At 38.2% G+C, this 18,463-nt stretch overlaps 2 protein-coding genes across 3 annotated transcripts; both read right to left on the reverse strand.

The window, feature by feature from the left end:
* Positions 1-454: 454 nt before the first annotated feature.
* Positions 455-3,434, reverse strand: MS3_00001284 (uncharacterized protein). Its single transcript, XM_051208745.1, has one exon. It carries the CDS (start codon positions 1,172-1,174, stop codon positions 758-760), a length of 417 nt encoding a protein of 138 aa, XP_051072636.1. The 5' UTR covers positions 1,175-3,434; the 3' UTR covers positions 455-757.
* Positions 3,435-8,553: 5,119 nt separating this feature from the next.
* Positions 8,554-13,906, reverse strand: MS3_00004524 (uncharacterized protein). Of its 2 annotated transcripts, none has more exons than XM_012943268.3 (4): positions 13,715-13,906; positions 13,319-13,620; positions 12,956-13,280; positions 8,554-12,878 (listed from the first exon to the last, which is right to left on the reverse strand). In XM_012943268.3, exons 1-4 carry the CDS (start codon positions 13,773-13,775, stop codon positions 12,802-12,804), a joined length of 765 nt encoding a protein of 254 aa, XP_012798722.3. In that variant the 5' UTR covers positions 13,776-13,906; the 3' UTR covers positions 8,554-12,801. The 2 variants fall into 2 exon arrangements, with proteins under 2 accessions (XP_012798722.3, XP_051072637.1); XM_051212452.1 differs by having other exon boundaries at positions 12,771-12,878; positions 13,319-13,651.
* Positions 13,907-18,463: the final 4,557 nt, after the last annotated feature.

An 18,463-nucleotide genomic window follows, 5' to 3' on the forward strand; every position in this document is an offset into this window, starting at 1 on the left:
TCCTGCTGCTTTCCCACACTTGATTTTTCTGATTTCTTCCGTCGTTGGTGGATCGACACCTATAGGAAGATCTGTGTGTGCTGCTTCGATGTCTGGTTGATTCGTTGGAGCCGGCCTATTCAGGAGTTCCTCGAAGCACTCTAACCATCTGTTCCGCTGTTGTTGATTTTCTGTGATTGGCTTGCCTTCTTTGTCTTTGACCGGCCTCTCTGGTTTACTATATTTCCCTGCTAGTTTCTTCGTTGTATCTTAAAACTGTTTCATATTTCCTTCTCTTGCAGCTTTTTCCACCGTCGTTGCTAGTTCTTCCATGTATTTCTTCTTGTCAGCCCTAATGCTCTCCTTCACTTGTTTGTTTGCTTCTATGTATTCAGCTTGTGCTTGAACTTTCTCTGCTCGTGTTCAACTGTTGTTAATTGCTGTCTTCTCGTAATTCCTTTCTTTGATCTTGTCCAGTGTTTCTATAGAGATCCATTCCTTATGATGGTGCTTCTTTAGACCCAGAACCTCTTGACACGTTGAAATTAATGCTTCTTTGATACTTTTCCAGTTATCCTCCATAGTAGTTTCTTCTTCCTTCAGTAGATCCTGTAAGGTTTGGAACCTGTTGTTTAGAGCTATCTTGAGTTCGTTGATTTTGTTAGTATCTCGAAGGAAGGCTGTATTGAACCTTTGTAGTGCTGTTTGTCCAGTTGTCGAGTTTTTCTTTAGCTTCAATTTTAAGTTGGCCACAACTAGGTGGTGATCTGAAGCTACGTCAGCACCTCTCCTGGTTCTCACATCTTCCATTGTCCTTCGGAATTTTTTGTTGATGCAAATATGATCTATCTGGTTCTCTGTAGTGTGGTCCGATGAGACCCATGTAACTTTGTGTATACGTTTGTGTGGAAATATTGTGCCTCCTATGACCAATTTGTTGAATGCACACAGATTTGCAAATCTTTCTCCATTTTCGTTTCTCTCTCCCAGTCAGTCTATGTCGTCCCATGATATCTTCACATCCGGTGTTGTCTATTCCGACTTTGGCATTTAGATCTCCCATCAGAATGGTGAGGTCGTTTCTTGGGCACTTCTCTATAATTAACTGCAGCCGCTCGTAGAATTGATCTTTAATGTCGTCGTTGCTATCATTGGTGGGTGCATAACATTGGATAATATTCATTGTGATACCCATTTCTTTTCATGGTATATATAATTTTCATAATCAACTAATGCTAAAAGCAAATTAAGGAAATAATCTATCTATGCATCAATCACACATATATGAACAGAATAAATCCGTTTTGATAGTTTCATTACTAAATAGATCGTTTCATCGATCACTTTAATTCGGGATATAATGTAATAATCAGTTTCATAATTTACTCTGGGACAAAATGAGAATTTCAATGCTTTTTTAAATATTTCTCAGTTTGCAAGAGGATAAAGCTTGTCAACCGAAAACACATTTATTGTTTGAATATAATAACAAAAACAAAGCATAATTTAAATAATTTTATCGAATGATATTACTGACAAAAATAATAAATAAATTTGGTACTGCATATGATCCATTTACCAACTTGTTTAGATAAGTTTTGATTGAGATTATGAATCGATGAATGTTGGATCACCGATGAAAACCTGGAGGCACTGAACAGCCGTTTCGTCCTAGCATGAGACTTCTCAACAGTACTCATCCACGATTCCGAGCGTGGGAATCGAACCCGGTACCTTAGGTCTCGCGCGCGAACGCTTGAACTCTAGACCAGAGAGCCGGCATCCAACAGCATTAACGTCCAACTTCAACCAATCCAAGAATTTGTGCGACCATCTTCCATCGTCTGAGGTAGATACCTGTCTCTACCCGACACAGATTAACTCCACTGGTTCGATTACCATGCGCCGAATCGTAGATGAGTACTGCTGAGAAGTCTCATACTGGGACGAAACGGCTGTTCAGTTCTTCCAGGTTTTCAACGGTGGTCTAACATTAATCGATTCATTATCGCAATCCAAACTCAATAATATCCACAACCCCACACTGATAATTATTTAGATAAATCAATTGTGCATAGAACTAATCTTTTTTGAACAATTCTCTCTCGCTGAAGTAAAACTAAACAATGAAGGTCTAAATTTTACGGGGAGAATAATTGTCGCGAAAGTAAGATCTTAGATGAGTGTTATCATCATCATAAAATTTGGATTCAATTGCTTCAAAGCAATTGTCGTCAAGCGCACAATGACTACCAGTTTAAACAACCACAATAATCTCCAAGTTTTATATGCGGTTACTTGGCGCTATGAAACACGATGTGATAAAACCAGTGTTTAATTAAGGTCAATCAATGGCCTGTGTTAGTCCTGACGATCGGAGCCCCTCTGTTGATCCAAAATTTTCAGAATGGGCTGACAGATAGGAACCCAAGTACGTGTTAGAATAAGTTTCATTGGTTGATGACACAGGGAAAGTCGGTAGTTGGCTGACAAGTAATCGGTTCTAGATCTATTAGCATTTTAGGAATATCTTTGCAGATTCTCTCTTCAGAAAGAATAAAGTAAGGACATATCAGATGCATAGTTATTACTAGTTTAAAGACTGTGATTGATTCACCCATTGTTATTGTGTGTGATAGATGGAATAGGTTTAATTTAACCAGTCTCTTATTATACGCAAGCTTTGAGATCTCAGGAATCAATATAGCTGCAGTCCTTTAAACTTCCTCAAAAATTCAGTCTTTTCTCAAGCAGATGATGACCGCTTGTGTGCGATCCTCGAGTTATGGTCGATAAAACACTATATACAAATTCAGGAATATCTTAACATCTACGTGGCTGAAGTCTCTATTTATTGATCAGAGGGTTATGTTTGTCGTTTTTCTGCATATCTGACCCATAAATTATTTTCTTCATTACACCTTGATTAGTACGCAACCTCATTTGATATTTAATCTCGAATCAATTTATGATGCAATCTTTTCTATCCTCCTATAGACATATATTTTCCATATAACTATGTATACGAATGTACAGCTTAAGTAAATGATTTCGTCGAGAAGAAAATTTTATTCGCTGAATTCTCTTTTTCTTATTCAATGACACTATGGGTTATTTTAATGATCAGAGGTTCTGAAAACTTTACGCAGCAATTGTAGGGCAGTGTTCAATGGTTTTCAAATCTTAAGTGATAATGACTTATAAATCAGCATATGAGTTCCGACAACGGATAAATCAACATTATTCACAGTCTATCTATAACTTAATGGCCAGCATGAATCATCAAGTAATTGAAGACACTAATCGGTAATTGTCAAATTTTGAACCAATCTTGGTTCTGTAGACCATTTCAGTCAAATACAATGAATGTTTTGTTATTAAATCTAATTCACATTGTACATGTTTTGACTAATAATAATTTAGAAAGTGTAACAAATTTCTCTTGATCGTGAATCGAAATTTATCACATTGTGCTCTTACATAACGTTTACAAAGCTTTTCTAATTTATTTAGATTTTATCATGTGGAATTTTTGATTATCATTCATAGTACATTATCTTAATTTCAACTTTTAGATTGAATGATACTCACAATTACTCTAAGTTAATCCAATGTATTTTTAAATCCTTCCTCCTTAGAAATATGCAATCGTTTTTCTCACTGTTTTGATAGGTATTCGAGGGAAAAATAGTGTTTAAACTGAAATGGATATATGATCTAAGGCATCTGAATATACAGACTTGAATAAAAGAGAGAGATAGCCGGAAACCGGTTAGCTACTTATGATTGGATGATAAACTAGATGTGAACATTTTTCTAGTTATTTAGTCGATCAGACAAAAATATCTAGGCAAGGTAGACTTGATTAGTGAATAAGAAAATTAATAATAACCTATGCCCTTTATATGTTTTTATGTAAAGGTTGTTGGTGAACTTGAAATAGACCTTTAACTTATGATAGGTCATGTGACTTGTTGTAGAGGTTAAAAATACTGGACGATGGATGAATGATTAATTTAGCTAATAAATGTTTTATCAGTATGAGGATTTGTGAAGATTGTGGTATTTCCACAGTTGAAATCACGAGTCGATCTAGGTTAGATCACTATTGAAACATAGAATGGCCGCTTCGTCCTAGTATGAGACACCTAAGCAGCGCGCATCCACGGTCCGGCACGCGGGACTCAAGCGCGACTCAGTGGTCTAGAGATTAAGCGTTCGCGCGCGACACCGAAAGTACTGGGTTCGAGTTCTGCGTGAGGAATCATGGATGCGTACTGCTGAGGAGTTCTATACTCGAACAGAACGACCGTTCAGTGCTTCCAGGTTTTCAATTGTGGTCTAGCTTAGGTCGACTCGTGAATTCGACTTGGTGTGAAGAAAAATCGCCATTGAAGTCAGGAGATGACTATCGAACTATTTCGTTCTGAGCCAAAAGATTTTCAGATACACGATTAAATAACCTCGGTCGAGCCTACAATAACGTCTGACCATAAAAAATCGGTAGAGATTTTCCTATGTCATCCAAAGGTTTAACGAGACTGGCTAGTATCGATCTACCCTCACTCTCTTTCTGATTTACTCATGTCAATACTTTCCAGTAAAGCTCTCAGAAGTCGTTCGCTAAAATAGGGGAATAGTTTTAATTTCATGGTCAACATGTAAGCTATCCCATTCCTATCCATGGATCGATAAGGGAGTTTGAAAGCTGCTGAGGCGTAAGAGGCACTTCCTGGGCTTATTCTTGTCAACAGGCCACGATTCACATGTGTGAATACCGAAAAATCCAGAATATATGTAAAATGGCCAAGGCTAGAAGCTACACCACTTATGACATACGATAGCCGTATTTGTCCAAAACAATTATTTTCGTGTATTAAACGAGGGACAAAAAATAGTGATGGGATTCCTCCAATATTATTGCACGAAAATTCAGATATACCAGATGAATCAGACTTGACAAAAGCTGAAACTTTAACAAACTATTTCGGCGAAGACTACTCTATGGGTATTGTTAACAATACTTATCATAACGGCAGCACTAAGACACCAGTTATAGGACCAGTAAATGTGACTGGGAAAGCTGTTGTTCAATTATATATATAATTCACAATAATGGGATAATACTCGAGCAGATACGTTACGTAATAACTATGTAATGACAGATCGATTGTAAACTAACATTGAGTAATTGGAAGAAAGAGGATTAATAACAATCAAAGTAATTATTTGAAAATCAAGCAGTTGCTACGTTCAATTGATCATCAACGGACCTAGTAAGACACCGGGTCCCAATGGTTACATCCCCAATTAATCTTTCTCAGACACTCTTTCAGGACAATGCACAATGCTGTTCAACATGTCCCTTTCCCACACTCAACTCCCTAGGGTTCGGAAAGATGGTATAGTTAGCTCTATATTTAAATGTGGAAAGAAACAGGTCATATCTAACTACTGACCTGTCAGGCTCACCGGCATAGTGGTTAAGTTACTTCAGGCCTAGCTACTGGGTCACATAGAATCGCACCATCTCTTAGTACCTGAGCAACAATTTTGAAATAAGCATTCATGCTTAACTAACTTACTAATTGCGAGAGAGGATTCGTCAGCACCACAATACCATGGTTTATCTCTTGATGTGATATTCATAGATTTTAGCAAGGCATTTTTTAATGATTGTCACTTACGGTTTATGCAGAAGCTCTCGAGCATTGGAATAACAGGTGCCGTACAATAGTGGATAAGAAGCTTCCTTTGTGGTCGATGTTGAGATGGTGAAGATTTGTAGTTCAGGTTGATGATATTGGTGGAGTTTTGTTCTCTGAGCTGAATGGTTTGATCGTAGAACCTTCATCGTTATTCTGAATGACGTCATCAACGCGAACTGCAAGTAGAGGTGAAGTGTTCGAATTTCTGTTGTTGTTTACGATTGGTCCTGTCTACCTCGCTCTTAATTGGGTATTGTTAACCATTAACCTATCGTTGTTTACTTCTTTATTTTGATTGCATCTCCCATTGGTTTGAATATTGGTCCTACATTTGTCCATGATTTTTCTGATTGATTGATAGGTTGGATCGACTTTAATGTGTTTGTCGATTGCTGGTTGACTTGAATGCCAAGCTTCTAAAAATTCGCTGATGTTTCTAGAATTCCCTCTTTTCGAGATCTTAACGTTTTCCCAGTCGAATTTGTCTAAATTGTCCACATGTACTGATATAAGCGAGAATACATCGTGGTGTTTGACCGCCAACTGATGTTCGTGCAGGTGAATGGAGCATCCATTTTGCCTGATGTAGTTTTTCGCAGTTGGGACAGTTTACTTTGTAAATGAAGTTCAGTTTTTCTTCTTTTGTCATTTCGTCCTTTGGTTTTCATAGGACTGATTGGAGTGATTTTGTTTGTTTGTGTGCTAAACTTATTGCAAGAGGCTTTAATAACCTGGTTATAATTTCCAATATATCTTTTACATATGGTGATCCGTTTGTTGGTTTCTGTACTTGATTTTGTTTGTGCCGATGCATTTGATTGGGTAGCCGTTCTTTGAAGGGTAGTCTTAGGACATTTCTCCTCATTGCAAGTGTGTTGCAGTGTCCTTACCCTCTTGAATAATGTTTGCACACAGTTAATTTTGTGAGTTCTTGGGTTGTTGCTACTGTAATTGAGAATTTGATCTGTGTGGGTCGACTTCCGATATACTCGAATATCCAGTTTTCCTGTGTCGGTTATGATGATTATTACATCCAAGAATGACAGGTTTTTGTTTGACTACTGTTCCATTGTGAACTTCATGTCATCAAAGATGTGATGGTAAATGGAACTATACCTGAATTGAAGCCGGTTAGAAGGGATGTACCCCAAAGCACCATCATAGGTCACCTATTTTCCCCTCACTATTGCAATGAGTTACCGAGACTGCCTAATTCGCCAACATTATTGTTTGCAGATGATGTGAAAATCTAGGGAAGATAAGGTAGTGAGGTTGGTGATCTTGATTTCCAAGCTGACCTGGACAAATCAGTTAGATTTTTCCAAAATTTGGGCATAGAGATCAATTGTAGAAAGTGTCCTAATGCACATCGGCAATATTTGCCAGTATATTATCAACTGTACATAGCCTCCATACGTGCAGGTACATGAAGATAGGGGTAGCAGCAAGTCACGACTTAAAAACAACTGCACAATGCAACACAGTAGTAGCCAAAGCTTTTCAAGCATTATAGTCACTTTGCCGAGCATTTAAATGCGTTGAAGAAATGGTTCGGATTTCATATTCCACCTATGTAAGGACACACGTAGAGTACTGAGTCCAAGTAGCCGGCCCATGTCTCATTAAGGGTACTGACATACTCGAGCGTTCCAGCGTTAGGGAATAAAGCTAGTGAAGGGTCTTTCCAAACTCCCTTAAGATGAGCGCTTAAAACATCTAGATCTTTTCCCCATACAGTATCGTAGAACACGAAGTGATCTTATATTGATATTCTGTATCTTTAATAACGATTTGGGTGTTAATATCATTCATCTTTTTGCTACCTCCCAAACTAGTCATATCCGAGGTTAGAAAACCGCGATCACATAAACTCAAAGTGGGGTCCCGTCTTTCTAATCGAGTAATCAATGACTGGCAAGTCTTATCCGAACAGATCGTATCAGCTCCATCAGTGAGAATTTTCAGGGAGAAGCTGAACCTTCGCTGGAAAAAAACAGGTCCACCAGTCTACTATTCTTATTACTAAAGACTGATTTTTTTTATTTTAGCAACCCGCTTGTCGCATAATTACTACTTCATTGAGAATTGTGAAGTCGTAAACTGTCGTGATGGAAACTATTGGAAACCAACTATTTAGTATTCATTGGTTTACACTGTTTCTGACTTTGCAATTGACATCACAATGTGAAAAAAAACTTTTTTTACGAACTACTACTTAAGTCCGTAAGCTCACAAATAGTTAGTATCCTTTGAAAAACTGTAGTGAATCAAGTAATATGGAACTAGATTTCTGGCTTACTGTTTGAAATTTCTTAAACTTAAGACCACCTGGACCGGTTTGAAAGGAAATCTGGATTTGTCATTTGGAGGAAATGTACGTTCTGAAATTTAGATTATAAGGAGCTTTGCATTAATAGGAACGGTATGTTGAAAACCTTGCCTAGTGAAAATAAAAATTATCAAATGGTCGTAGAAAATTGATACTGCCAAGAAAATCTAGAATTTATCGACTAACATTATTCGAAGTACAACTTTCCCTAGAATCCACATATTATCCATTGACTGAACAGTATGTTAGAAGCTGTGACGATTGTGTCAATCATATGTACACTCATTCCTCCTCAGGTTCAGCATATGTCAGAATATTTTATTGGCTAACGGTCGATCTTAACAAATACCTACTGGGTGTATATAACAAGCTCTGGACCAAAGTTTCGTGTTAATTGGTATTCAGATCCCATAGTAAACAATTGTTCCCACAAATCAGTGTTGTACACCTTGCTAACAAGTGCATTTTGGTACGGAACCATGCTTCAAGGATTATTGTTACCAACTCTCGATCTTAAAAACTATAAGTTGCTGTTTAGATTATCGAACACTATGGTCATTACACTTTTAAGTAATAAAGCCGAAGGGGGTTACAAGTGAAATATAAAACGTTGAAATGATGTAAAATATGTGCAGCATCTAGGTTTAAAGAACGATATAAAGAGTAATCACATAACCATGATCCTCCCAATTTCAAGTCATTTGAACTGACATCGTCAACCATCTGAAGTCTCCAGACAACTCTGTAGTGAACAACTTATTAAACACACATACTTCACCATAGGATATCGTGGAAAATGTTAAAACTGGAGTTCCACATTACTAGCTGACTACAATAAGATAACCATTGAAAGCCAAGAAGTACTGGACAACTGTTTCGTCCTAGTATGAGGTGCCTCGACAGTGAGTATTCACTAACCCACATGGAGTTGGACGCAAGACCTTTGTGTTTTACATAAAACATTTGACCTTTATACCACTGAGTTGGCACCCAATAGTTTTTTTCAAGTTTCAGTCGTTCTATAATATTGTGTGATCACCATACACTGCCATTGATTAAATTTATCATAATCCCAACATATTTGTTAAATAATAAACTGAAATTCCGATTAATTAAAATTATATCAGTAGAGCGTATTCCACAACTTATATCACTGATCTAGCATTTTACTCACCTAGAACTTTAACATAGCTTAGCTTATCTGTTACACATAAGAAATATATTATTTGCATTCACATGGATTATAACGACCTTACAACATATATTTTAATCTTTAGGATCAAATTAATTGTCCCGTCAATAAGTGATTTCGTATAGCTGACAGAATTTACTCAGCCTAATCCATACACATAAATAGGTAGAACGGTCGATAAATTTAATTCCTACAATTTCTTTAATCGAAACAGTCGTAGGTACACAAGAAAACTCCAAAGTATCCTCTTTCATCTAGCTGGAACAAAGTTCCTGATTACTCTTCTAACGTTTTATAGATGGTGACCAAATGACTACCTCTTTTTGTAAAAGTATTTCGTCTTACTACTTACATTTAGTTAAAAATAGCTCATTATTAGGCAATACGTAACTAAGAGTAATGTTCAAGTTTCGACACAATTTCTGACAATTTAATAAACATAGATTAATCATGGTCTAATTATTAGAAACTAAAATAAAACAATTAAGAGTATATTAAAATAGACTACAATTGAATGATCAATCAATTTTAATAGTATGTAGTGTGGAAGTAACACAACTATATTTCAACAAAAATCAACAAATACAAGTAGTTATTTACTAATACATGGATTTTTATTATAATTCTATATTTTTGAATCCTCCCGTTGTTGATATGAAAGAACTGGATTTTGATTAGTTTGGTTATTGTGAGCACATCCTATGTGCTTATTGAATCGTCATTTTACATCTTCCTTCTCTCTGTCAAATCCTCATACATGCTCATTTTTCAACTAATCGTCTACATCCATAACAGAACATTTAATTCATGAATGCATGGAAGACTTATGGATGATTAAATCCCAGTATAAATTTTGTTATTAAACTCGACATATTTTCCTGACTGACTCACAATTGGGACTATAACAAAAGTATGATTAAAGCCAACAATAATATACGTCATTCTGCAGTGACTGTATCTTACCTCACGAGACTATTCAAATAAAAACGTGAGCAACAATCGTTAACTGCAGTATTAGACGTTGAAAATAACAAGTCATTATACAACTGCTAGGAATGAATAAAACAGCCCGTATTTTCAAACAATATATTTGTAGAAAAATCTACCGTTCATCAACTATATGCACGACCTGGAACATAAATGTTTCTTAAGAATGCAAAAATAATTTATTAACAATTAGACATCTTGGGACAGAACATATGTACTACATAACTTTATATCTTGAAATACTGCTAACTTATCGTCCCCTACAATGGACTCTATCTACATTAGAATTTAATGTCAGTACAGTTGAACTGTCAGATAAATAAAAACAATTTAAGTCCGACTTCGCACTCAATACATGCGACTAGTAGCGAGATCATAATTGGGATTAGTCAGTTAGATATGATCTACAGTCTACATCATTTTGTTTATTTATCTAATTTCGATTGTTTTCACAATGTCATTGCAAAGAATCGTAAACCTAACAATTTGCCCGATCAATATTCGTAATCCCAATCATCCTCCTGATAGCTAACGTTCCAGACAATACGACAGCATTTGCAGAGAGCAGCAAACACCCGATAATCCGTATAGTGTACACAATCATCTAAATCTGAAAGTTACGGAGACAATAGTCAAACCACAGTTTACGAAGTATTTCTGAGTTTTGCCTCAGCACATCCCGAAATCGGCATCAACAAACTAGTCCGTTACACTCCTTAAGAACGAACTAAAGGTGCGAAGTACAGTATTTTAGACACAACACTGACCTATTCATGCAAGCTATGACGATATGAAAACAGGCTAGTTCCCCCCCCCAAATGTTTGTTCCGTACAACGAAATAAAGACCTCAATAAGAAATTACAACTTTGGTGTGAATATCGATTTCCCTTACAGGTAAAAAAGTTGGGTTAGGTGGTATTTGGGACTAGTGTGAGCCACCAAACCTGTAGCTAGATGTGCTCCATTATATGCGACCTAGATTTTCAGTGACCCCTGGATCTATGCCCAACAGGTTCACGTTACTTATGATCAACAGCTACTGGACGGTGAAGAGGGGTCAACCTTCCGATCCTATAGGAATGGCATATGGACCTACTTATGACAACCATATGATACACCAACACGCTGCCCACTGGGGCTAGGCGGCGCAGTACGAGCAAAATCGAACCACCGGTGAGGCCGTAATTCTAGCAACTGTTATAATTGCGGTCACACAGGTCAAGTGGTTTAATAAAGGTTGAATTGAAGGACTGGGGAGCATTCCATACGTACCCGTCGGGTCAGTCCTTCGTAAAGTGACCAGATCTACAAACTTAAGTGAACTAACCCAGGTGAAACCCAATACAATACTTAAAAGCTGAAATTTGAATATATGCTTGACGGCGAATGATCCGTTACCTCAACGTCTAGCCATGGAGTAGGTCAATTTACATTTAATTTCACCCACCGACGCGAGCGAACACATCAGCAACTAGGAAAGCACAAGGCAATAAACATAAGGACTGATAACTCTAGTCAAAACCCTGCCGAACATAAAAAACGCGAGTACTTATTCGCTAGCGAAGCACCAGTGTTAACGCCAACAGAGATAACTCTTGCTTTTGAAATATAAATATACTGCACAAATTCAACAAACTTGACGATGGCAGCTCAGGCCAACCGCCATCAACACATCATGAACCCAGAAAGTGGTAGCACGCCATCGTCTAATCCCACTGCGACAAAGACCGTGAGCAATCCTCGGGGTCGTTCGGCAGCTTGGTTGGTTTTTAAGCTTAGAAACTCACCAACCTTGAACACAAACCAACCACAATGCCTGAGACACAAATTGACAGGTACCCCGGGCTTCGCTAACACTAGAGTCGAGCGACTGCTATCAACCACAGCCATGCGACTTACAAATACAAACCTTACCAGACCAATGCACCGCACGACGCGGAAGCGTCGCCTAATCTCACCAGAACCATGACCCGACAAGCCATGCGAGACTCAACAGGGCAAACTCTCTAGGACTGAATAATCGAAACCTCAGACCGAGAGAAAGCATGGAGCGCAATATACCAGCCTGTCTCTAAACGTGTCTTAGCGTTTAACTACCCAAACTTATGTCGTGAGCACCCCAAAATAACTTGCTAGGCTAATCAACACGATACTCTATACACCATGTGGAGACGCGGAAATACTAACGGTGCGTCATTTAGAATAAGAACTATCCTTCATAACCGTTTATTAGAAACAAAGTTTAAGATATGACCTCACGTCTCGAAAAGTGTTGATACAAAAATCTTAAGACGCATAGCGGCTGGAACAGAAACAACGGCAAAAACGCTGATCCCTGGATAAAAACAGTCAAGTTAAAGCCAACACATGACACATGAATATGCCTCGGTATGACGATAGCTACAATTAAATGCAAAATGACACAAAGGCGTATTCAATAGTGGAACATAAAACCGGGGCGCGATGTACAAGTGTGGAAACAGTCTGATTTTGCCATTGTACAACAAATCAAATGTCTCAATATTGTTCCATGCAGATGCGAAGACATACACGTTTGGGAAACAAAGATTGAAGTTTAAATGGAAATGATATATTGCAATGATCTTTAAACATCCGCTACACCAGTTTCATCCTCGTCGAGATCCTGATCATCATCGTCATCTTCATCCTCTTCATCGTTTTCTTAAACAAAATTAAACCACGAGTATTAGTTACAGTAGAGATGAGACGTCATGACTATCTGAAGGAACATCACTTACCATTTTCTTCGTCTAAATCTGGTGAGAGGTAATATTGAAGCGGATTTGGCCAGATGTCATCCTTTATCACTTCACCCAGCTCGTCACCAAATACTGAGGATTCATCTGTGAACCAGCAGAAGAAACTATCTTGTGTCTGGTCCTCGAATGTCCGTTTCTTAGCTTGATCACCACCATTCTTTTTTGAATTGGATGAATTGCTTGTCAGATCTTTGCCCGGATACCAGTCTATCTTGGTGTATGTCGAAGATGGTTCGCCGCTATCTCCTAAGTGGAATTCTTTCGTTAACACACTGTTCTTGAACCATTCATTCTTCTCAAAGTGCTAAAATAGGACTTATTATACATCGTAATAGAACCTACAAAGTTAATTCGAAAACCGGACTTGATGTCCTCGAACTCCTGAACTTCCACCTTTTTCAAATGCTTTAATACGCTCTCGTCATTGCTCGTAAGCAAGTCTGACAACTGGGGGTGATTAATAAATGTGGTGAGCCAGAAGTTGGGGATCTTGGAAATCAGCTCACACCGTTTCTCAAAGTGAGGTTGTCTCATCTTATTGAACTTTTGTTCAACTTTTAGGATCTCTTCACTGGCTTGCTCATTGAGATTGTCAATGGCATTTTGAACTTCCTCAATTTCATCGATGAGAGTATTGGTCGAACCTGAAACAAAAATATCAGTAGCGAGATAATCCTATAGACATAACACTAGTCCAAAATTTTTGTAGGAAAGTAAACCTGTAGCAATCAGACTTACTTAGTTCTCCATCAGCACCAGTATCATTACTGGGTCGGGGTACTTTAGGTTGGGTCGCCATTGCAGATGGACTTGATGGATAACCACTGAACAGGATATGCACATGGCCTCCAGAGTATTAAAACAAGGGCAGTCAAAAATCAAATATCTTTGGAAAAGCAATAGTTTTCACCGTTTTTCTTAGTTTTTAAGTAGGCTTATGTTTTTATTAGTACATAACGTAATTAATGGTCGGTCAATATAGGTATGTCTACCCGATGCATCCCATTATTAGGATCCTATAAACTAATGTTTTTAATGGTCTATAATGAGAAAGCAGTTATAAAACAAATAATGGGCACATTATATGCCTCGCAATATTTGCAGTCAGACCAAATGAATTAAATAAATGCCTTGTTTCAACACCGTTTCCCAACCCTGAAGTAACTACCTGTCCTACTTCAAATGGTTCAGAATAGAAGCATTCGCTTAACGGGCTTCCGTGTCTAGTAGCAGTGAATTACTGATGCAGCCGCGTAGAAACCCAGGCATATTAAACGATAAAACAAAAAATTGTAAATTATTCCTTAAGAATATGTCAAGTTTTCTCTAAATGGACTCCTGGGAAGTCGCTTGAACTGGCTCATCTGGTAGCGAATTCCAGCATTTGACAGCTCTTAAGGGGTGAAACGTCCATAGACAATCCGTTTTGCTCTATTGTGCCTCCAGTTTCGGGGTGTTACCCCTATAGTTGGTGTTTGGACTAAGTATTATTAAGTGTCTAAGGGGATGTACAGAATTGTCAAGGATTCTGTAAGCCATTTGGTCACCTCCAAGACGCCTGTACTCTAATGGGTCAAGGTTAAGTGATTAGAGGCACTCTTCATAAGGATTGGATAATGGTTTTCATGGACTTAGTTTGTCAAGAAATGGTCCATCCACACAGAAAAACATCCTGGAATCTAGGAAAGCAGGTAGTTCACTAGTTTTAGTAGGAGTTAATTACAGAAAGACATTTTCAATAACCTGCCTCAGCACACGCTATGAAAAGATCAGAACACACTATAACCATCTAAGAAATCCAGATTCAGATAGGTGAATTAAAGACGGACAGACTATGAACTATGTTAGTCACTATCCAGTAACTTTCTGAGAGTATATAGTCTTCTCTTGAGTCAGTCAATTAAAGGTGCAGACATCACTTCTTTGTGTAACAGGTTCCAAGAGTAAATGACTCAGTGTGAAAACCAGTATACCACAGTATTTTGTTCGTTTTTAGTTTTTATACTCAACTGCTATGTCCTCTCAGTTGTCCTGGTCTGGTCGGAAGAAAAGGAGGTTCCAAATTATCCCACCTCAATCTGCGGTAGGTCAGAGTTAATAGATTCAACTTCTAAAGTCGCACTGTGTGTGGTAAGGACGAACTGAATTCTGTCATTCTCTATGCATTATCACTATAAACTTGGAAAATATCTTTGTATTCTGTTTCATGATTTACACCTAACTGGTGTCATTTTAGATACTGTTCGCATTAAAGTGCTATTCAGTCAATCATATAACAACTTATAATTTGGCACTTGCATACCTCCGAGCTGACATGCAGAATCGATCCGTCAGAATTTGGAGGACTTAGGTCAGTATTGTACCACACTAATACACATGTGTACTGCTTTACTGCATGGGTTGTAAATCCTTTTTTATGAGGATTAAACTGGGTTTGTTCCTAAGCCTGATTGGTTACTCCTCTGTGAACTGTTTTGTGGAAGATTGTATCATTCTTGATTCAATCGAAAATAATGACAGAAATTTTGATAAGTACAGTCAAGAACATACATTGAGGGTATTCTTGGATAATCTGACAACTAGATTACTAAGCTCTATGAGGAGAAACTCACTCCCTTTTTACTTCTCAGAATACTGATCGGAAGATTCACTTAGCGTATCGTATAGAGTAAAATCAAAGCTATGTCCTATGATGAAGCGCATGATACTAGAATCACTCAGGAAGTATATGTTTGGTGTATCACTATTATTCAACATTAGAACATTTCACTAAGCACTCTGTTAGAAGAGTTTTCAGTAAATAAATCAAAAATTCTGTTTAGGTTCCCTTGAGGCGTATCAATACTCAAGCTAGTTTATATGTGTACCGAATCTCTTGTAGCGGTAAATAAATCCCCAAAATCAACAGCTCTGTAAGTCCTCGGTGTTTGATGCTGATCTGATTAGTTTTGCTGGACTCACCTAGTTGAAGGAGTTCGGTTACGCATCCACACTGCATTACGAGTGGGTACGCTGTACCACTCATCCTTTTCAACTACCAGTCAGCTTAGACCAAACGTTCCTTCAACATACCGATAGCCTTACAAATATATCTTCAGACTCCATTATTGACATCTGATTTGACTGGGTTGGCATACTTCGATTACTGGTTAGGGTGCTGTCAAACTACGAATACATGTGGCATTTTTAATAGTGTGCTCGACGTGGTTCTGTAAACCAATTCGTAAACTGTGATTCTGTTCCTTGTTTGGACATTATGTATATTATTTCTTAATTTTTAGCTTTTACATATTGTGATATCGTTCTCATATTTTCGGATTTGTTTCGTTCATTGGTATACTTTATATTCAGCAAGGTGAAATAGACTCCCAGGTTACTCAAGATCAAGACTTTCGCCTCCCTTATTTCAGCTATTGCCATTTTGACCCGACAATATCGAAGACTGACTCAGCTACACGGACAATAACTTCCACGAGCACAGCGTGTTAGACCCAAGCGCATACCTCGTAGTAGCGATAGCACTGCCGTGCAATTTCAGCAGGTAAGTCACACGTAGTATGTTTACCAGTGATATTTCAAAACCTTACAAAACTATGGAAAAGGTTACTCCTAAGAGTGAAGATCTAAACGACCGACAAAAGGTTAGAGCAGCTTTCCCACAACATCGAACTATGGTCCAAAAACAAAAATCTTTCTACGAATAGAAGGCCATTGGTAAAATGACCATAGATGAGGGCCTATTTAGACAACTTTCTTGTATAAACTTCCTCAAATGATACAGACATTTCTTGTCTGATTTCAAAGCACTACTTTAGACGAACTGAGTACATCTGCCGACTGAATTCTGGAGATCACCAGAACTCCCACAGTCGAGGTCTATGTAGTCAAAGAAAAGCCTCGAACAATACGAAATTATGTCCTGAACCTATGTCATACTTTGACACGTTACATTGATATTCGTCATGACCGTAGACGCTCCCAAACTCTTAGAAGAAATTCTTCACGACAACGATCTATTTATAGATCACGAAAGACAGATAACCTTGATTGGTGCTGGCACCCTTATAAGTATGGTAAATATTCTCCAGACTGCAGAAAACACTGTAGTCTCCCAAAGTCTGAACCGTCCAATACGAAAAACAATTCAAAAACCTCCCTCCCCTAAATGCGTCAACGCCAACCATAGCCAGCAAACATAGCCCTCTGTTATACGACACTGGTATGATTACAAAAGTTCTCTACCTCGTTCTTCCAACAAATTCCAACAACTAACTGTACGAACCAGTTTTCGACTTACCGGCAGAAAATGGAAAACTGATCGCTACATACGGTAAGTAATATGTTTGTCTTAACGTGGGCATACGTAAACACCTTCGATGAATTTTTGTTGTCGCAGATGTTTCTGTGTCAATCATTGGTATAGACATGCCATAACACCATAATCTACTAATCGACATGTGCAAACGGAGGTTAGTAGATGCAAATACTAAGTTATCTGTTCGCGTAACTCCTTTTTTCGGTCGTAGATTACCGCCAGTCACAGTAAAGCACGTGATCGATCCATACTATCAACAAATACTCGATAAGTACCCCGATATATACCAAACGCGATTTAAATGACCATTCGTAACCACCGATGTTACACATCGCACAACAGCTACAAGACCTCCTGTATTCTCGAAAGCGTGCCGACTAGCTTCCGAAAAGCTAAGGTTGGCTAAAAACGAGTTCGACTACATGGTAGATTTAGGAATCATTCGGACATCAAACAGCCCATGGACATCTCCCTTGCATATGGTCCCTAAAAAGGAAAGTGACGACTGGCGTCCAACTGGTGACTATCGGTGATTGAATGCGAAAACTATTCCTAATCGTTACCCGTCGCCCCATGTTGACGATTTGACAACTACCTTGGAAGGTACAACTGTCTTTTCGAAAATCGACTTCGCTAAAGCCCAAAACCAAATGCCTATAAATGCTGACGACATTCCTAAAGTCTCTATCACTATCTCTACGAATTTTTTGAGAATACCTTTATGCTTAAGGAGTGTTGCATGAACTGAAAGGTCTTAACGTCTTGCACGCGTATGTAGATGACTACTTGACCGCAACTATGGAAAGGTAATCTCATCTCCAGCATCTGAACCTTGTCCTCGAACGTGTGCAAAAACACGGCACTACTGTAAGCATCCCAAAATGCCAAATTGGAACCGACTTCCTGGATTTTCTCGGTCACACTGTTGATGTTCAATTCATTCAACCTCTGAAAAGCAAAGTGGCAGCTATTTGAGTTGCTCAAAACCGATAAGTCAAGCAATTGCGTATGTTCATCGGCTTTGTAAGCTTTTATCGATGGTTCATATAGAATTGCGAGTTTCTTATGAGACTCTTAACCGACCGACTTCATGGAAATGTGAAACCTATCAACTTGGAGGACATCGCGAGGGAAGCATGCTCCACAATTAGGAGAATTATCGCCAACGTAAC

The sequence above is a fragment of the Schistosoma haematobium genome, chromosome ZW (assembly GCF_000699445.3).
Source record: "Schistosoma haematobium chromosome ZW, whole genome shotgun sequence".
In the NCBI taxonomy this organism is placed as follows: Eukaryota; Metazoa; Platyhelminthes; class Trematoda; order Strigeidida; family Schistosomatidae; genus Schistosoma; species Schistosoma haematobium.